Raw genomic sequence first — 21,966 nt, forward strand, 5'->3', positions numbered from 1 at the left:
GCAGAGCAGAGAAAGTTGCCTAAGCCTTTGGGGTGCTACACATTGGATTGAAGTGAATTGTGTGAAATCCTATTCAAAGCTTAAAGAGAAGTTTGGATCAGTGTTTCAAGGAATTGGGAAGTCACACAACTGTCAAGTGAGATTAACCATTGACAAGAACGGAAAGTCTGTAGCTCAGCCTGTACACAGAACACCTTTTGACCTGGGGGTGGGAAGTTGAGGCAAAGACCAAGACATGATAGAGCCAGCTGAAAGACCAACACCATGGGTGAGCCCTGTTGTGGTTGTGCCTAAATCAAATGGTGACATCAGACTCTGTGTTGATATTGCAAGAGGTGAATGAAGCAGTAGTGAGAGAATATAACCCAATTTCCACTGTGGTCACAGTCTTTCAAGGGTTCTTAACAAGCAAGGTATTTTCCAAATTAGACTTAAAGTAGACATATCACCAGCTGGAGCTTCATCCTGGTTCAAGGAAAGTGAAACTTTTGTCACTCATTGTAGACTTTATGGATACAAGAGATTACTATTTGGCATCAATGCTTCACCAGAGATTTACCAACACAAAATCCATAAGGTGATACAAGGAATCTCAGGAACAGCCAATATGTCAGATGACATAATTATTCATGAAGCCAGTAGAGAGGAACATAACAAGAAGCTGAAATTAGTATTTGGCTAGATTGCAGTCAGCAGGACTTGCAGTAAATGCAGGCAAGTGCCTGCTGGGTGTGACAGAGTTCATGGGGCATAAACTCATGGGCAGCAGAATCAATCCAGCCAAAGATGAGAAGCAATAGCAGAGACAAGTGAACCACAAAACTCCAGCGAAGTGAGAAATTTTTTGGGACTTGTGAACTATTGTGCGAAGTATATCCCAAACCTTGGTACCCAGGCTGATCCATTGAGGAGAATGACCTGAAAGAATGAACAGTTCAGATTTGAAGAACAGAAAGCTGCCTTCAAAGCTTTGAAAGATAGCTTGACAAGTGCTTGAACCCTATGAAACTATGATCCAAATGCACCAATGAAAGTCATAGCAGATACTAGTCCAGTAGAATTAGGAGCAGTGCTGTGCAAATGCGTACTGAAGGTCCGAGAATCATTGCCTATGCGAGCAGATCTCTGACAGATATGAAGAGGAGATATTCTTAGATGGAGGAAGAGGCCCTAGGATTGGTGTGGGCAGGTGAAAGATTCCATGCATACTTGTTCAGCATTGAGTTTGAATTAATGACAGATCGCAAGCCATTAGAGATAGTTTATTCTCCCAGATCCAAATCATGTGTCAGAATCGAAAGATGGGTTTTGCGACTCCAGCAGTACAAGTACAAAGTGGTTCATTTTGCTGGAAAGATGAACATTGCTAGCCCGCTGTCATGATTACTGAGAGAGAATCAAATACACAGATCCTCACTTGAGTAGGAAGCTGAATTGTTTCTGTGGTTTGTGGCAGTTCATGCTACACTCGGAGCAATGACAACTAGAGAGATTGAAAGAGGGTCAGACAAAGATCCAAAATTGGATGACATCAGACAGAGAATCCAATCTGGAAACTGGGAGAATTGCCCATCAAAGGCTTACATCACTATATAAGATAAACTGTGCACAGTGGGGAAGTGTGTTATCAGAGGCAGCAGACTTGTAGTGCCACAAAACTGAGGCCTAGACTGGTGACACTTAATCATGAGAGTCGCTTGGGATGGTTAGCACTAAGCAAAACTTACAAACCAGGGCTGGAGAAAGATGTGGAGCAGTTTGTCAAAATACGTCATGCACGTCAACTTGCCAGTGGACCCAACCCACCAGAACCAATACGAACCACACTGTTACTGGCTGGACCACTGGAGAATGTAGCAGTTGACTTCTTAGGCCCACTTCCATCAGGAGAGTCCAGTATAGTGGTAATTGATTACTACAGCCGCTACTATGAGTATGTAGTGATGAAGTATACAACAGCAGAGAAAAATGGTGTCTGCAGTGACTGAAATATTTGCAAAGTATGGTCTACCAAGCACTCTGTATTCAAACAGTGGGCTACAATTCATTTCACAGATCTTTGCAGATTACATTCAAGTATCAGGCGTTCATTATCACAGAGTGACCCCTATATGGACACAGGCAAATGGGGAAGTGGAATGACAAAAACAATCCTTAGAGAAACGGATGAGGATTGCTCAGACTAGGGCAAAGATTGGAAGGAGACATTGCTGTCATTTGTGGCCATGTATAGAGGAACTCCACAGGCTACGATAGGAAAGAGCCCAGCTGAACTGCAATTTGGAAGCAAAATACGCACCAAGACACCAGAGCTGAGGGACATAAGTGTTGATCAGGAGGTTCAAGACCATGATGCAGAGAAAAAGGGTGCTGCAAAGTTTTGCACAGACCACAGAAGAGGAGCTAGACAGTCTGATGTGATGCCAGATGATGAATTACTGCTGAGACGGGAGAGTCCGAGTAAGATTTTACCCCAAGCCGTACACTATCATCGCCAAAAAGGGAAACAGTGTGACTGTGTAGTTGCCAGATGGAGTACTGTATGACAGAAATTGTTCATGTATCAAACAGGATCATGGTGACAAAGACACAGCAGCAGATAAACCAGATGTAGGGGCTGAGGTGAAGTTGACATCCAGAAGTCCAAGCCAGCGATGCTGATGGCAGGCAAACAGCTTGCTATCCAGAGGAAAAACATCAGTTCCAGAGGGGACAACAATGCTTCCTAACCCTGGCGCGATAACCAGAGTTACTGAGACAGCAGGCAGACCACAGCATGAGAGGAGACCGCCAAAGTGATATGAAGATTTTGTGTGATGTAGTGAACATGAAATTGCAAACAGTTTGGAGCAACAATTTGCAATTTAAAGCCAATGCGATTTTAAGTTGAAAAACAGACAATGTTGACATAAAGCATGTGCCTAGCTGTGTTGTAATGATGTTCAAACCAAAAGATTTAGGAATGCTGCTCTTGTGATATTGAAGTTCCTGTTTGTGATGTTTGCAAGTACAGGAGAAAGTAATTGGAGTGGATCATCGAGGAGCATTGAATTACATACTGATGATTATCACATCGATGCCACAGTTAAATAGTGAAAGGGAAGTTCTGTTCATGCTAGATGAAGAAACAAAGAAATGGCTGTTCCAGAAAGTGAAATACTGAACAAAAGACTGAAACTATATTGAACTGTGATGCACTGAACTTACCTGACATTCGTAATTGAAGAAATTAATCTTCTGAGTTAGGAAAATAATGATTTGTTAAGTTTGTTTGTAAGTTTTATTGCAGTTTAATAAGGGATGGAGTCCAAGCTACATACACCAAGCAGAAAGTGGTGAAGGAAAATTTGACTGACATGTAAATGTCACACTCAAATTTGGAATGTTGTGAAGGAAGTTTGACATAACTCTTTTTGTTAGATTTTGAGAATTCACACCATTGTTTGTAAAGTTGTCATGTAGAAAAACACAAACAAAACAAAGATGACATGCTTTCAATTTAGGAAAGGAGGGATGTCATAATAATAACCAAATGTGTTCAGATACTTAGGTTGTACTCTATTGCATGTTGCATACTGATGAAGGTCAACCAAGGTCAGATAACACGTGGTCAGAAGTGAGCCAACATGGCGGATTAAATGATGTGACACCTGCAGCTAAATCTATAACTTCCAAGTATTGTTCTTCCAGCTGGAGATGTGACGCTCCCCTCTCCTGTCACCCCAGTTGATGAGCCCTCAAATGTTTGCTGTCTGAGCTAACACATGAAGAATGGCCATTTTCTTGGGCAAAATGCCATGAAAGCTAATCCCAGCATGGGGGTAGCATCATCAGGAGAGGATGATAGCAAATTAGAGGGGGAGAAGAGAGTTATTTTATAAATACTGAATCCATGAATCCTACATTAATCACACGTGTTATTTTCTTTCTCACTTGCATGATAATGGTTTTTCTGTGATTTATTCAGTAATTCTATGGTTTAAATATATTTCTAAAGCAATACATAATAACAGGACTATTGAGATCACAATATCTATAATTTACATTCATTTTTGCAAATTAAGGTCCTGATCCTTTTTTGTAAACCTTGACACTGTTATTCTACAGTGAGGACATCACAATAGGCTCCCACAGTCTTCAAAACGCCATAATTTCAGGACAAATTTTAACTACTATTAAAACTACTTTCATCTGATTAAGAACTGTAATATTATATTGTACGTATGTGGATATATTTCCTCTATATATTGTACATATACAAATTACATTCTTAAGCCATTTGAACAACAGCTAATCAATATTAATAGTGTAGAACTTCTGGGCTCTTTGCTCCTAGCCAAGGCTTCTACTTTTGATTATTATCCAGTAATTGATATTGAAAAGTGTATCTCATCCAAACAAGCATTCTCATTCTTGTTCTCAAATCCCTCCATGACTTCACCCCTTCTTATCTCTGTAACCCCCTCCAGCTCTACAACCCTCTGTGATCTTTGAAATTCTTTAATTCTGGCCTCTCATGCACCCCCAATTTCCTTTGCTCCACAATTGGTGTCTGTACCTTCAGCTGGCTAGGCCCTGAGTTCTGGAATTCACTCCCTAAGTCTCTCTGCCTCTCTTATGCCTATCTTCTTCATTAAAATGCTCCTACCCCATTTGTCCTAATATCATTTTATGTCAAATTTAATTTGCTATCACTCTTGTGAAGCACTTTTGGATGCTTTGCTACACTACAGATGTTATAGAAATGCAAGTTGATGTTGTGTGCATGTCAGGTAACGTTAGGATCAAGCAGGCTGCCCACTAACTGCAATATCCTGGGAGCACTCAGTATTTGGACACACATGACAAACGGCCACTTGCATGAGTTACAAGTCCATAGCATAACTCAGCACCTTTCTGAGACAAGAGGGAAACTATACGTATAGTAGATTTATTGGATACATCATAGGGATAGGTCAAATCTATGCATTGTAATGTTTAAGTTGCTTTAAAAACTCTCATTTTTGAGGGATAGATCATGGGAGACATCAGGGGTTTGGGAGGAAAGCATTCTCAACTATTTTCTAAACTTTATTTTACAAATATAAATAATCTTTTGTGTGACATTTCAATTCACAATTCCAGAAACTGTACTGTTGGAGTAACCATTCTGATTTTCTCATATTTGAGTCAATATTGTTAATTGTTATGAAGAGACAGATAGAGTGGCATGCAATGTTACACATCTAGGTATACTGAAACTCCATTTTCTTAGCATGTTGGTGCAGTTATGGTGCAGTTGGCTTACACCGTGTTCTACAGTAGCATACATTGATTTAATGAGTCTGTTAGCACAGTTTGCTTACTAATATGGCAGTATTACATGGTTCAGGATCAGGTTGGTTTGTTGATGGTGCTCATTAGAGAGAAGAAAAATTATGAAGCACAATTAGTGATTAGGTACTGCCAAAGCTTGGGTTTCAAAAGCCTACCAATTGTAGGTGGCATTGAAGACTAAGGGAAGAATAGAGTTCTTATCAATCCTAGTCATGTTAAACTTGTTTGGAACCTTGGTTGGGCCATACTTGGAGTACTATGAACAGCAGGTCTCCATTCTATGAAAAGGATATAGAAGCACTGGAGAAGGTGCAAAAAAGAGCTACTGAAATGATACTGGAACTGTGAGGCTTTACCTATTGCGAAAGATTGAAGAGGCTGAGGCTTTTCCTGTAGCAGAGAGAAAGCTGAGGGGTGACCTGATCAAGATCCTCAAGATGATGAAAGTGCTTAGTAGGATAGGTGTAAAATAAGATGTTTCCACCTGTGACTGAGACAAGAACTAAAGGCCATAAATACAAGATAGCCACTAATAAATCCAATAGAGAATTTAGGAGAAACTTTGTTACCAAGAATGTAGAACTAACAACCACACTTAGTAATTGAGGCGAATAGTATAGATGTGTTTAAGTGGAAGCTAGCTAATTACATGAAGGAGGAAGGGATAGAAAGATATTTTGATTAGTTAGATGAAGAACAGTGGAAGGAAGCTCGTAAGGAACAAAAACACTGTGGGCCTTGCTTCTCTATTGTAAATACTTTATCCTACATACTGGTAGGGAATCCATCTTCAAATGTGGGTGAGATTGGAAACTTTATGTGATAAATTATGGTTGCAAAATGATGTGCAAAGCATCAGACATCATAGAATTACAAACCTGTGATGAGTCTGCTGCTTTGGCCATATGTCAGTGTAAGTAGGTTGGCCCATGTATTGTAGTTTGTTACACCACCAGAGTAAGGGGATACAGATATGATTCCACAACTATTCAGTTCCCAGACTTAGCTGAACTGCATTGCAAAAAGTGCAAAGCAGAGGTCAGATACCTCCCAACTTGAAAAAGGGAATGGTTAGAGAAACAATCATCCCTGCCCCACTGCCAGTTGCCTTCTAGCAAAGTAGAGGCTGTAGAAAAGGTTGCCCTTTTTGGTCTTTTGGCCACAGGCAGGTGTGGTTAACTTGGAGGGAAATCACAGTGAGCAAATAAGCTTACAATGTAATATTATTGGAACATCAGTGAGCTTCTCTTTCTTGAAATTTGCATATTCACCTGTTTCTCCTCCTCTTTCAGTTCATCAGACACTGTGGAAACCAACCTCCAGTCTTCCTTCCCTGCTGCAATTTCTTAAAACTCTGGTTTGACATACCCAGCTGCTGCTTCCCTATCTCACCTTCTCTCCCACTCTTCAACTTGAGTGGTGTCTAGGATTGCTGCCTATTCAGTTTTGCATCAAGCAGTTCAGTCAGCCAGAATTTTCTAAAATAGTAGTCCATCTCCTATGGTGTTGCACATCAGCAGTCAAGACTAAGTGTAATTTACAGGTGATGTGAGGTTAGAGGACAGGGCCATTATTGTACCTGGTTGGACAAGTGTAATTCAGCCCACACTTTCAAATCATACACTTTATCCTTTTTAACTTCCATGATAAATTCCCATGTCCACACAATAATAATAGCAGCTATGCTCCTAGTGGGAGGAAGACATATTTACAGCTAGTTTCCATTTTAACTGCAGACATTAAAAATTATAATGTAAACACCTGAAATGAAGTCCATGCAGGTGAAAGATTTTTGATTATGTAAATACAAATAGAACACAAAAAGTCTATCATTTTAAAATAGGAGTCCCTTTTCCACTGCCTCTCTGTGCCATACGAAGGATTCTTTCTGAAAGTTTTAATGATGTTTTCATCACCATTAAGGCAAAGATCACAGGGTTGGTTTGCTTAGATGGTTAGAATGTAGTCCTTGATGGTTTTGAAAGTGTGGGTTAAGCCCCTGTACTGGCCGCGGTAGTTCATGGGGCCAGCCTTTTCTACTTTCTCTGTTATGATATCATGGCATCGTGGAACGTCTGCTAGAGATAGAGATGTGTGGACAGTTGTGATTAGCAATCCCAGGGCAACCAAAGATGCTGCATGAAGGGAGTGAAAACAAAGATTAGAACTCAAGGCTCAACCTCATAATCAGTCCTTTCCCAGTCTAATCCTCTGACTGTGTTTTTGGAGCTGGGTGGAGAATAGGGGGTTTTCTACATTTTGTACTTCAGCCTTTAGTGAGCCAAAGAAAACCATTGGAAGCTAGTTTTGCAATTAAATGAAAGGAAAACGTATGCACGATCTTTTCAGCCACAGAGTGTTCCGTCTGCATCAACATCACGCACAGTGAATTATATAAATCTGTTATCAGTGGGTAGGGCAAGCAAAAGCAGCCTTGATTTGAAAGTGAATTTATGAGAGTGGTTGAGTCAACACATACTGAACAAAAAATGTTTCATTGCAGAGTCGTGCAGCGGAGTATCTAAATGTAATCAATAGACAAGTTTTGACTCTTCCTGCAGTGGAATACAGAAATATGCCAGCTGCTCACACTTTAGCAGCGTAAGTAATGCAGGTCACACTGTTAATCTCAACCCAATTCCTTGTCATTATTTAGTAATTTAAAAGCAAAGTTACTCCTTACTGAAAGTATTTCCTGCATTTTATTGTGAAAAAATGAACAGGTAAGATTCTGCAAATACTCAACAGGTCAGCCAACATCTGTGGAGAGAAACAGTGTCAATGTTTCAGGTTGATAACCTTTCATCAGAACTGAAGAGAGACAGAAATGTAATAGGTTTTTATTTCAGATTTCCAGTATTTGCAGTATTTTGTTTTTGTATTAGTAGGTAAAATTCTGGCCTGACATAACCTATGGAGAGGCATGTAAGGTTGAGACCCCCTACCTGATAGACACCATAAAATCAGAGCATCCCCGTGCATCCAGGAGAGACACTATTGGAACTAACAGGAGCCAGGATACAGGACAGACTTGAGAACTGAACAACTGTTGTTCTTCTTTATAAAATGAGGGAGTACGTTTAATGAAGAATTCGCTACTCCCTCTAGACTCATTTCTCTACAAGTGAGAGATTACTTGTCACTGAACTTATATTCTGATGAGGTCATCAACCCAAAACATTAATTCTACATTTTTCTCTCCACAGATGCTGCTCAACGTGCTCAGTGTTTCTAATATTTGCTTGCTTTTATTTCAGATTTTCCACATCGGCAGTATTTTGTTCTTTGTTACTTGAAACTGTCAGCTTGTTGCAGGCAGTTAATGTGGGTATTCCTCTGAAATATAATGATGTTGAGGAGGTGGGGGTTTGTGATTATGGTTAAATAAAGTAAATTACTGTCTCCGTGGATTAGTGTAGAGGAAAATCCCATTTATGGAATGTTTATTGATCTCAAGGGAGAGGCTCAGAGTGATGAGGGTATGATATCCAGGGGTTTGTTGGCTCCAAGATGACCAAAAATATGCCGTGAGTTACCTGTTCTCTACAGTGATCATTGCTGTCATGTGTGGCCTAAGGGAATGATGGGATCAAATTTCACCTTAGATGCCGCACCCACCCCAATGCTTGAATAGTCTTTTTATATTTAGTGTACATACGTGACCCACACAGGTAGAATGGTCACTTGTGTTAAGGACTCTTAGTATCTGACAATGAACACAACCATGAGTCAGTGCCTTCAGGAGAGGAAGAAATTGAACTGAAAAAAATCAAGAGATTTATAGCTGACGAGAAGTTTCAGAAGTTCAATATTGCAACCTGAACAAATGGATAGAATTCAAAGATAAATGTACAGCTTCAGCAGTCCATGTATTACATGGAGCCTGCAAATCCCAGTGCTTGATTGTACACCCTAATTATTATGATGCACATACAAGGAAGTACTTTGTAGTAGAAACCATTCCTTGCCACAAAAACTATAATGAATTGGTGCTTTTATATCTTTTTTCATTTAGTCCAGTTCCACTGGCTATCAGTAAAACGATCAAGAGGCCTGTTGTTTACCCATCTTTGAGTAAAAAGCACCATGGTAACCAGTTATGGAATGCACCTCAACATATCTCACCTGGAACGCAGGTAAGTTCATTATCTATCATGTACTTACTGGTTTTATTTTAATATAAATATATCAGAAATACCTACAGGTTTTCCATCTTTTTCCAAGAATGGTATCAAGTTAAGAGTCATTTGTCCAGTTATATTATTAGTCAATTAGATATGCTTGAATACTGAAGATGTACGCACCCTTCAGGGTAATGCCCTAAAGCTGATAGAGAAAGAAAGAGATATCTGGGTTCTAGTAAACAGATCTATAGAGTTTCATGACCAATGCTGTGTATCAATAGCTGGAGCAAATAGGGTGCTGGAGTGTTTATAGGACAAAGCACTACAAGGCAAATTGTGCTACTTTGTCTTTGTGCAAGACCTTGGTTAGGCTTGAGTTGGAATACTATGTTAGTTTTGGCACATGGTGAGTGACAGTGAGTCTTTTGAAAGGGAGCATAGTTTGAAGGCAGAGCCAAGACACTATAATATTGATCCTCTGACCCATGTTCCCTTTGAACATGGCTTGCTGCTAGGGGCATGGCATCCATGAATTTACAGTGATGAGAAGGTGGTTGGATAAGGTCGCTTTCCTAAAAAAATTGGCCATATGATTTCTTCCTGTTTCTAAAAATTTGTGTACCCTATAACCTCATAAGTTTGTGAAATTTGTCTTGACAAGGTTTTCTTTGAAATGTTATTGAAAATTATTTACTTTTATTCACCAATAAGCTGCTCACTGATTCTCAATTTGGATTCCATTCAGACAATTTGGCTTCAGGCATTATTTCAGCCTTGGTCAAACTATGGACACAAGTTGAATTCTTGATGCGAGTTGAGCATCACTGCCTTTGAGATCAAGGCTGTATTTTACTGACTGTAGCACCAAGGAGCCCTAGTAAATTATATGGATCAGAGAGAAAATACCCCAGTTGCTGGACGCATACCTGCACAAAGGTCGTAGCTATTGGAGGCCAATCATCCTAGCCAAAGGACATTGCTGCAGGGGCTCCTCTGGGCAGTCCCGGTCCCTACTATCTTTAGCTGTATCGTGATTGGCCTTCGCATTCATCATAAGGTCAGAAGTGGAGTTGTTTATTGATGATTTCACAATGTTGAATACCATTTGCAATTCCTCAGATAATGAAGCAGTCTGTGTCCACATGCAGCAAGATCTGAATAACATCCAGACATGTGACAAATGAATTCACACCACACTAGTGGTAACAGAATCCAAAGCAATGGGTGAAGTCAAAACCAAGATACAATGCTTTTTTTTTTGTACTAAGAGATTGACTTTGTTCTGTCTTATACCTCTCCACCCAAACCCAAGTATCCCAGCTGTCCCCTATTTGTGATCAAAGTACTTAATTAAGCAATGCCCTTCACCTGTGTATCTTAACAATATAAACAATTAACGAACTATTAACAACAAGTGCCAAGCAATGACCACCTCTAACAAGAATGAGTCTAACCACTTCCCCATAACACTCAGTTGCATAAACATCAGAGCCCCTCAATAGAAACACTCTAGGGATCATCTCTGACCAAATCTTAACTGGTTCAGCCACATAAATGTTGCAGCTACTGGAGTAGGTATTTTGCCTCCATGGGGGCAATTACGCATGGCGAATAAATTCTGGCCTTGTCAGCAATGCCCACATCCCAAGAAAGAATGTTAAAAGAGCTCTTCATTTCTTGGAAGTGCCAACCTATGCTGGACTACAAGTTCAGTGTCACTCAATGCTCTGTGGTATCTCATTTTTCTTCAAGTGTGTAATTAGATAATGGGTATCATTACTGTATTCAAAGATGAGATTGAACCTGATGTCAGCTTGGCTTGGCCTAAATAGCCAAGTGGTTATGGTACTGGGCTTGTAACCCCAAGATCAAGAGTTCAAATCTCACACTGGCAAACTATGAAAATAATATAATTTCATCTGAAAAAAAAACAGATGGAAACATGTTTAAGCTTGGCCTAAACAGCCAAGTGGTTATGGGACTGGGTTTGTAATCCCAAGATCAAGAGTTCAAGAGTTCAAATCTCACAATGGCAAACTATGAAACAATGTAACTCCCCACTCCAAATGCAGCAACCCTTGTATATTATTATGAAATGAAACTGATGTCAGCTTGAGCTGTGCTTTCCAAACAGAGTCAATGGATAGTGCAGGAACTTTTATATTCCCCTTCCCTGACCTGTACACCCAGTAAAACATGCACAACAGAGGAGTTCCAGGTTCAGACGCTGGTTTGTGCTGATCTCAACATGGTTGACAATTGGACACATGATTTTGGACACTGGATGAGGGCAGAATTGAGCTTGGGTATGATGCACCATGTTCAAATATCCTGTCAATGTCCTGGTGTAAGCAACACATAAGAAATAACAACTTGGTGAGGTACTGAAGGGTTGCTAGTGTATCCCAGCATGAGTCCGCATCTTTTGGAGAGCAGAATAAATTAAGGAGAACAGGTAAACTAAGCAAACCATACTGCTTTGCAATAGAGTCAAAGTCATTCCGTCCGTGCAGGCCAGAAATGATTTGCATTAATTTTAGCTGCAGCATCATTATATTTATATCTATGCAGTATGAGGACCAACAATAACATTAATTGCTCATTTCTACAAGTGGAAAAAGCTGTTAAAAGATATTTCTGAAAACTCGGATGAGCAGAATCTATATTAAAGTGACTGATTTTGCCCAATTGTATTAAACATCAAACCTACACATCTACATATTACTGCACAGTTTTAGCTACTTACGTACTTGAAAATGCAATAAGAAAAATTGAATTTCCCGTCTGAACCAGTCATTTATAGCTTATTAGCATATGTTAGTGTTCACAGACTCTAAAAGGCTTTAGGTTGTTTTACCAGCACGAAATTACATCATTTGGCAGCAATAGAAAACGAGTCATATTTTTGCCTCCAAGCTATTAGTTTATTTCATAACACACATCTGAAACAAGGTTGGAGTGAAAATGTAATCATGCTACCTTATTGTACTGTAAATACAGGTCTGTGCAGTCATGTATGGCACAATTTGATTCCTTATATATTCACCAAAGGAAGGTTGGGTGTGATAGATTAGTGCACTTTGTTATAATAATAGAAAGGAAGGACTGTAATTCCATGTTTATTTTGATGTTATTTGAAGGTGTTTATTATGTTTATGTGTGCACAGAGAGAGCTAATTTCTGTTTCTGTTTGCTGGTACATATCCTCCATCCTCTTCGCCTTCAAATTTATCCCTTTGCTGACCTTAGTTTACGCACCTCCTTCCCCAGAGAGTTCAGCACACTCCACATTTGCAGACCTCTGCAGCCAGTTACTAGCAAGTGCATGACAGCTGTGTGGTGAGCACTTTGTCTTATTCCCCAAAGGGAAAAAGGTGTGTGTGAAGATACACTAAAAAAAACCCTCTCTCTTAGCCTCTGCTCAACACATGCAGCATGGATTGGGTCAGAAACAGCGATTCACATTTACTTAGTATCTTCCAAATGCTGAACATCTCAAGGAGTTTTGCAATGGGGAGTGGCAGGTGCCGAACAGAAATAGATGAAAAATTAAAGGAAGTGAGTGCAAGTATGCAGGTTTCAGGAAGGCTTTTGATGGTGGAGACAGAGAGAGATGGCACAATGAATAGGTGTTTAGCAAGAGAATTCCAGACTGTGTGGGATGTGGTAGCTGAGGTTCTGCAGTCAATAATGAATGATAAATGAGAAAATGGGCTTGAGCTGATGTCCCTCTGCTTTTATGCCAACATAATGATATCTTGGAAGGATCATCAAATGAGGCAATATGGGTAGAAGTAAAAAACACAAAAGGGGAAAACATGCTGTTGGGTGTATACTATAGGCCCCCAAACAGTCAGGGAGAGATAAAGTATTAAATATGTAATCAAATTTCAGAGAAATGTAAGAATAATAAGGTAGTAATAGTAGGCGATTTTAACTATCCAGATATTAACTGGGATAGTTTTATTGTGCAAGGTAGGGAGGGAGCAAAATTCTTAAGTTGAATCCAGGAGAATCTTTTTAGCCAGTATGTAGAAAGCCCAACAAGGGAGGGGGCAGTTCTGGACCTAATATTTGGAAATGAGCCTGGGCAGGTGGAAGGCATATCAGTTGGAGAGAATTTTGGAGATAGTGACCATAACTCAGTTAGATTTAGGATAGTTATGGAAAAGGATACAGTTGGGCCGGGAATAAAAGTTCTAAACTGGGGAAAGGCTAATTTTACTAAGATGTGATATGATTTGGCCCAAAAAGTGGACTGAGAGCAGCTACTTGCAGATTAAACTGTGTCAGAGCAGTGGGAGGTCAAAGGGGAAATAGCGAGAGTACAGGTCAAATATATTCCCGTAAAGACAAAGGGGGAGACCAAGTCTAGGGAACCCTGGATGTCAAGGGAGATAAAGGTTAGGATTAAGAAAATAAGAGAAGCTTATAAGAATAAAAGAACTAGGAGCAGGAGTAGGTAACTCAGCCCCTCGAGCCTGCCCCGCCATTCAATACGACCATGGCTGATCTCAATTCAGCCTCAACTCCAATTTCCCGTCCTCTCCCCATAACTTTTCAACCTGTTACTAACTAAAAATCTGTCTATCTCCTCCTTAAATCTATTCAGCGTCCTGACATCCACAGCACTCTGAGGTAGTGAATTCCACAGATTCATGACCCTTTGAGAAAAGTAATTCCTCCTCATCCCTGATTTAAATCTACCCTCCCTTAGCCTAAAACTATGGCCTCTCATTCTAGAATGCCCCACAAGGGGAAACATCCACTCCACGGTCTACTTTGTCTATCCTTTAGCATCTTATATACCTCAATTTGATCTCCTCTCATCCTTCTAAACCGAGTATAGGCCTAAACTACTTAATCTCTCCTCATAAGACAAGCCCCACATCTCTGGAATCAATCTAGTGAACCTCTGAACCGCTTCCAATGTAAGTTCATCCTTCCTCAAGTAAGGGGACCAAAACTCTGCACAATACTCCAGGTGCGGTCTCACCAATGCCTTGTATAGTTGCAACAACACTTCCCTATTTTTATACTCTATTCCTTTAGCAATAAATGCCAAAATTCCATTTGCCTTCCTTATTACGTGCTGAACCTGCATACTAGTTTTCAGCGATTCATGCACGAGGACACCCAGATCCCTCTGCATTGAAGCATCCTGAAGTTTCCTTCCACTTAAATAATAAGTCACCTTTTTATTCTTCCTACCAAAATGGATAACCTCACACTTATCCACGTTAAACTCCATCTGCCAAATTTTGGCCCATTCACCTAACCTGTCCATATCCATTTGTAAATTTCTTATTTCTTCATTGCAATTTACTTTCCCACCTATTTTGGTGTCATCTGCAAATTTAGCTATAGTACCTTCTATCCCTGAATCCAAGTTGTTAATATAGATTGTAAATAGTTGGGGCCCAAGGACAGAACCCTCTGGCACCCCATTGCTTACAGCTCGACATCCAGAAAAAGACCCATTTATCCCAATTCTCTGCTTTCTGTTGGTTAGCCAATCCTCTATCCAAGCTAATATATTACCCCTAACTCCATGTGATCTTATCTTGTGTATTAATCTCTTGTGCGGCACCTTATCAAAGGCTTTCTGGAAGTCCAGATATTCTACATCTACAGGATCCCCATTATCACTTTGCTTGTCACATCTTCAAAGAACTCTAGCAAATTAGTCACATACACTTTCCTCTTCATAAAACCATGCTGATTCTGATGGATTGCATTTTGACTTTCCAAATGCCCCATTACTACTTCCTTAATAATGGATTCCAACAATTTCCCAACGACAGACATTAAACTAACTGGTCTATAGTTTCCTACTTTCTGCCTCCCCCTTTTTGGAATAAGGGTTTTATATTGGCATTTTTCCAATCTGCTGGAACCTTTCCAGAGTCCAGGGAATTTTGGAATATAGCCAACGCATCCACTATCTCCGCTGCCACTTCCTTTAAGACCCTGGGATGTAGGTCATCAAGTCCTGGGGACTTGTCACCCTTTAATCCCAATAGTTTGCTCAGTACTTTTCTCTAGCAACTGTGATTGTTCTAAGTCCCTCCTTCTCTATACCCTCTGCACTACCTGTTACTATTGGGGTGGTACTAGTGTCCTCCGCCGTGAAAACTGAGGCAAAACATTGATTAAGCTTCTCTGCCGTTTCTGCATTACGCACTATTAACTATTAACTTTAAAAGTTTCCCAATCTTCCAGCCTGCCACTGACTTTTGCAACTTGGTATGCCTTAGTTTTTGCCTTTACGTAATGCTTAGCGATGGATGCTTTTTCCCCCTCTTACCACCTTTCTTCCTCTTTGGAATATATTTTACCTGGGAGGAATTGAATATCTCCTTAAATATCTGCCACTGTTCATCATCTGTCCTACCTTGTTTTCTTCCTGCCCAATCCACTAGGGCCAAATCTGCCATGATTATGGCAGATACCAAGGGCTCAATACGGCAGAGTCCCTAGAGGAGTATAAAAAGTGCAGGGGGGACCTTAAAAAGGAAATTACAAAAGCTAATAGAGTGCATGAGAAAGCATTGGTGGGTAGAATAAAGGAAAACCAAAAGGGTTTTTTTTAATATATAAAGAGCAAGGGAATAACTAGGGAAAGAATAGGGCCAATTATGGACCATAGAGGTAATCTGTGTATGGACCCAGAAGACGTGGATACAGTCCACAATGAATACTTTGCGTTGGTCTTCACAATGGAAAAGAACGACACAGGTATAGATATCAGGGTGGAGGGCTGTGAAATATTAGAGGAAATTAACAAAGAGAGAGAGAAAGGAGGTAACATAGAGAGAGAGATGGGTTTAGCGGCCTTAAAAGTGGATAAATTCGCAGGCCCTGATGAGATGTATCCCAAGTTGTTGAGGGAGGCAAGGGATAAGATATCAGGGGCCCTGTTAGTAATTTTCAAATCCTCTCTGGCCACAGGTGAGGTGCCAGAGGACTGAAGTGCTGCTAATGTTGTCCCATTATTGAAAAAGGGAGGAAGGAATTGACCAGGAGATTACAGGCCAGTCAGTCCAACCTCAGTGGTGGGGAAGTTACTAGAAAGAATCCTGAGGGACAGAACATATCTGCACCTGGAGAGACACAGATTAATCAGGGATAAACAGCAAGGATTTGTTAAGGAAAGGTCGTGTTTGACAAATTTGATCGCATTTTTTTGAGGAGGTAACCAGGAGTGTTGATGAGGGTAATGCATTTGAAGTGGTCTACATGGACTTTAGCAAGGCTTTAGATAAAGTCCCTCATGGCAGACTGGTCAAGAAAATAAGAGCCCATAGGATCTAAGGCAAAGTGGCATGTTGGATCCAAAATTGGCTGAGAGGCAGGAAGCAGAGGGTGATGGTAGAGGGATGTTTCTGTGACTGGAAGTTTGTTTCCAGTGGGGTTCCACAGGGCTCAGTGCTGGGGCCCTTGCTGTTTGTGGTGTACATAAATCATTTGGACTTAAGTGTAAGGGGTATCGTCAAGATGTTCATGGATGACACGAAAATTGGTAGGGTGGTAAATAATGAGGAAGATGGTCGTAAACTGCAGGAGAATATCAATGGACTGGTCAGGTGGGCAGAGCAGTGGCAAATGGAATTCAACCCAGAAAGGTGTGAGGTAATGAACTTGGGGAGGGCTAACAAGACAAGAGATTACACTATGAGCGATAGGACCCTGGAAAGTACTGAAGATTAGAGGGACCTTGATGTGCGTATCCACAGATCCCCAAAGATAGCAAGGCAGGTAGATATGGTGGTTAAGAAGGCGTATGGGATACTTACTTTTGTTAGCCGAGGCATAGAATACAAGAGCAGGGAGGTTATGTTGTAAGTGTATAAAAAGCTGGTTAGGCCATAACTGGAGTACTGTGTGCAGTTCTGGTCACCACATTATAGGAAGGATGTGATTGCATGAGAGAGAGTGCAGAGGAGATTTACCAGGATGCTGCCTGGGCTGGAGGGTCTGAGCTATGCGCAATGATTGGATAGGCTGGGGTTGTTTTCCTTGGAGCAGCGAAGGTTGAGAGGGGACCTGATAGAGGCAAATAAGATTATGAGGGGTATAGATAGGGTGGATAGGAAGGCACTTTTTCCATTAGGGATCTTAGCTTAAACGGAGAATGCAAGATAAATCCTTCCCAGAGGTAAGAGCTTCACAGTGTGGATTGGAGGTAGGGAAAGCATAGGGCCAATTAGGGACCATAGAGGGGCATAGATTTTAGGTAAGAGGTAAAAGGTTAAGAGGGGAGTTGAGGAGAAATTTTTTCACCCAGAGAGTGGTGGGAGTCTGGAACTCATTGCCTTAAACTCTTGTAACATTTAAGAAGTATCTAAATATTCACCTGTATTGCCATAGCATCCATGGCTATGGGCCAAGTGCTGGAAAATGGGATTGGTGTAGTCAGATCTTTGTTGCCTGGCACAGACATGATGGGCTGAATGGCCTCCTTCTGTGCTGTAAATGTCTATGAGTCTATGCTACATGATTGGCTATCCCATGTGAGTCAATTTGAATTTCCTCCATTCTTAAACTGCACAACACCATTCAGTTTCTCTGGTAACCATCCCCCACAAAAATTGCAGATATTGCTATTGCCCTTTTCTACATAGCTGTTTGGCATAAATGTAGATAGCCAAATAATCACTTCTTAGGTCTTACATGGAAGCCAGGTTACACTATCTGCAGAGTGGCTTTTTCCATGAGTTCAGACAGCATCACGCTGAGGGAAGTAATTTCCTCACTTGAGGCAGGCTGATGATAAATGGAGGAAAATATGTATTGGACACAATGCATACAAGAGCTACAAGACTGATCAGTCAGGTTAGAGGCTTTATGCATGAAGAAAAGCTGGAGAAACTTGGGTCTTTGAGCCTTGATGGGGAGGTGGCTTAACAGTGACCTTGTAGATTACTGATTGTAAAATTGTAAACAGTATGGAAAGGTAAATCTGGAAGAAAATTTTAATTAAATTGCAAGAGTACAACAAGGACCACAACATCAAGTTAGTAGAATACAAAATTTGGACTGATTTGAAGCAATTCTTCAGACGCAACAAGGATTACTGCGTGGAATGGACTTCTGACAGAGAAGCAATGGTAAAATCCCTGGAATCATTTCAGAATCAATTGGATGCTGCAATGGGGAACTTTTGGGCTGGATGAGCCAAAATGGGCTGAATAGCTGCAATTTTCTTGTGCCAATTCCCGCCTAGTCTTGTAAACCTTCTAGTGACTAATTTCAGCACAACAGATTATCTGCCTGCCCTAGAAGCAGGGAATGGAACAAACCCACCACCATCCGTGGACAGGGTAACGTGGCTGCTGCACAAGAGATGTCATTGCTTAATACATCATATTGTGCCAGCCAAAAGACAATGAAAGTTGGCATCAGAGCAACCAAAAGGATGCTTGGCAAAGTTGGAAGTGGCAAGTTGTGGTAACAATACCAAGATTTTTTAGCTGTGTTGGGAGCCAGTTTGGAACTGAATAGGCCACTAAAGAATTTTGCAGGGCATATTCAGGTGGATTCCCAAGGTATGATAAGACGCGAGCACATAATTTAGGTTGACGCTTCAGTATAATACTGAGGGAGTGCTGCACTGCTGGAGATGCCATCTTTTGACCCTTTCAGGTGAATATAAGAGATCCCACTGCACATTTTGAAGAAGAGCAGGGGAGTTCTCCTGCTGCCCTGGCCAATATTTATATCTCAACCGACTTCTAAAAGATATGACCTGGTCATTTACTTCATTGCTATTCGTGGGAGCTTTCTGTGCACAAATTGGCTGCTATTTTTCCTACATTGCAACAGTAAATGCACCATAAAAAGTGCTCAATTTCAGGTAAAGCGATTTGAGTGTTCTGAGGTCTGACAGTTATTGTATAAATGCAAGTCGCACTTTTAAATTACTACTTTGCATCTGCCTTCACCACAGAAGACAATGCTTACTTTCCAGTAACGTATCGTACATCTGACACTAAAGTTCAGAATGTCAAAGTGAACTCGATATAATTCTGGATAGAATAAGGGGTCTTAAAATGGTTGGGCTGCTGGTCCTGACAGCATTCACTCCGGTGCTCAGAGAAGTGGAAACTGAGCTCAGCAAGCCTCTTTATTAAACATTTAACAGCTCACTAGTGCCTGGAATTGTTTTCATAGACTGGAAGATGACCCATGTGGTGCCAGTACTCGAAAAGGGCAAAAGTCAGAACCAGAGAATTGCAGGCCCATTAGCTTGACCTCTGTTGTAGGCAAGTTGCTGGAAGGGATCATTAGAGATACATGGTAGGATCGCCTTGATAGCAAAGAGGTTACTTGAGACTCTCAACATGTCTTCTGGAAAATGTGTTCACATGTCACCAACCTCACTGAATTTTTTGAGGAAGTTGATCGATGTATATAACTTATTTGACATTGTATAACCTTGATTTTCAACAAAGTGCTGCAAAATAGGCTGCTTCATAAAATAGAATCCTGTGGAATTAGCAGGTGGATTTGGGGTTGCATAAGGAATTGGTTGCATTCTGGTAGATAAAAGCTTGTTATTAATAGCGGCAGTTCTGCCTGGAGAGCAGTTACAAGTGGAGTCCCACAGGGACTGACATTTGAGCTGCTGCTGTTTACTTTCTTTATCAATGATCTGCATGACAACATTGCATGCACTTTCTGCAAATCTTTAGTTGATGTAAAAATGCATGTGGGTGTTAGAAACTTAGGTGAGAAAAATAAATTACAGCAGATCTAGATACAAGGGTGGAATGGGATGGCAATTGGCAGATGTAATTTAATGAAGTGTTCTCATGGTTAGGACAAATGCCAACCATGTATATATCAAATTTAAGACTGTTGAGATAGGTGAACGATTTAGGTATGCAGGAAGACCTGAAGGATCCTGACCAGTGCTGCGAGGCCATTGCAAAAGCAAATAGAGTGTTGGATTGTATTGCCAGGTAATTGAATACAAAACAAGAAATATCAGAGAGAAATTCTTTTGTGCAAGCTGCAACATCCCTTTTATAATTTCAGGACGTCTCAGTGTGCTTTACAGCCAATGAAGTACTTTTGAAGTCTAGTCACTGTTGTAATGTAGGAAAGGCTAAGAAATGTGGGCCTTTTCATGGTAGACTTTGAGGAGTTTTTAAAATAATGAAAGGATTAGATTTGGTCCATGTGGATAGGTTATAGGATAAATCAGTTGAAAATTTCAGAACTGCGATTGATAGATTTTTGCTATGCATAGGTAGTAAGGATTACAGAACCATGGTGGATAGATGGAGTTATGATACGGATTAACTACTAGCTGATTGAGGGGCTGAATGATCTACACTGTCCCTATTTGGGTTAGAAAGGTTAGGACCAGAAACATGCATGTAAGTTAAATAAGCGTAGAACTAGGTTAGATGTAAGGAGATGTTTCTTTACACAGAGTATTCAGCCTGTGTGGGAAAAAAAAAGGTTACTGGCCTGTGCAGTGAGTGCTGATTCACTGCAGTTGTTTGAAAGGGATCTGCACAAGTTCCAAACTATGGCTGACTTCACTGTCCATAGAAGGTCAGAGGGGTATTGGGGAATATGTCTCTCGGACACCATACTTTGCTGGACCTTGTTTGATCACCTCCAGGTGTCATAAAGGAATTTCACCGAGTTTCTTGCTTTAAATTATCCAGGGTTTTTAAATTCGTTTTGCTTCTCTTTGGGGATTGTTTAATGGGGGTGACGAATAGGAGTCATGCTGTGCATAACCTGCACTGTGTCAGTAGGGGAAAGGCTTGATGGACCAGCTGGCCCTTTCTTGTCCATGATTTATGTTAGTTTGTGTGATATAACATGAACATAAATTGAAAAGTAAAGTGGCATAGGACAGAAACAGAAGTGAAAGCTTTCCTACAGAAAAATAAATCAACTGTCTTCATATCTAAACTTTTTTTTTATATCTAACCACTGTTGGATTATTTAGAAGCAAAGAAGACTTCTTGCGTACATATATTTGAATAAATAAATTAAATCTCATCTGTTTACTAGCACAAGCACGCCATGGATATGAGGATTTTGCGTGATCCATCCAACCCAAAGAACAGAAATTTTTTACATGAGAACTATGGGATTCAGCTTCCTCTTATTAAGAATGAAATGCCTGAAGTAAGTACAGTAATTCCTTTCAATGTTGTGATATTTGATAATAATGGGAAGGCTAACAGTAATTTGAGCATGCCAATTAATTGGTTTTCTGGGCTTGAGTTTTTTTCACTTGACGTCCAAGAAGATTGAGCAATGGGTTGAAAACATCCCATTCTGTAAGAGGTGTAGTAGTCTTCAGAGGAAAGTATGTTCAAATTACTGTAATGGACATCAGCCCATAGCTGGTACAAAACATTTTTTTTATTAGATTAGATTGGTGTTCTCAGCATTCAGAATGATGCTGATCTCCAGGCATTATAATGGCCATCACTAAGAGTGGCTTGGTAGACCCACTACTGACTGAGCTGGCCGAATCCTAAAGGACATAGCTGCT

General features: G+C 40.5%; 1 protein-coding gene across 3 annotated transcripts in view; it reads left to right on the forward strand.

The window, feature by feature from the left end:
• Window positions 1-21,966, forward strand: part of iqch (IQ motif containing H) — a 152,755-nt gene that overhangs the window by 6,707 nt on the left and 124,082 nt on the right. The window contains exons 4-6 of one of the 3 annotated variants that reach the window (XM_041174725.1): window positions 7,820-7,917; window positions 9,332-9,452; window positions 21,477-21,593. In XM_041174725.1, coding sequence (XP_041030659.1) covers window positions 7,820-7,917; window positions 9,332-9,452; window positions 21,477-21,593 — 336 coding nt within the window. Of the gene's footprint in view, window positions 1-7,819; window positions 7,918-9,331; window positions 9,453-20,325; window positions 20,405-21,476; window positions 21,594-21,966 lie in introns of those variants that run through there. The other 2 variants (XM_041174726.1, XM_041174727.1) reach the window with 2 other exon arrangements.

This window comes from Carcharodon carcharias, chromosome 26 (genome assembly GCF_017639515.1).
Source record: "Carcharodon carcharias isolate sCarCar2 chromosome 26, sCarCar2.pri, whole genome shotgun sequence".
Taxonomy (NCBI): Eukaryota; Metazoa; Chordata; class Chondrichthyes; order Lamniformes; family Lamnidae; genus Carcharodon; species Carcharodon carcharias.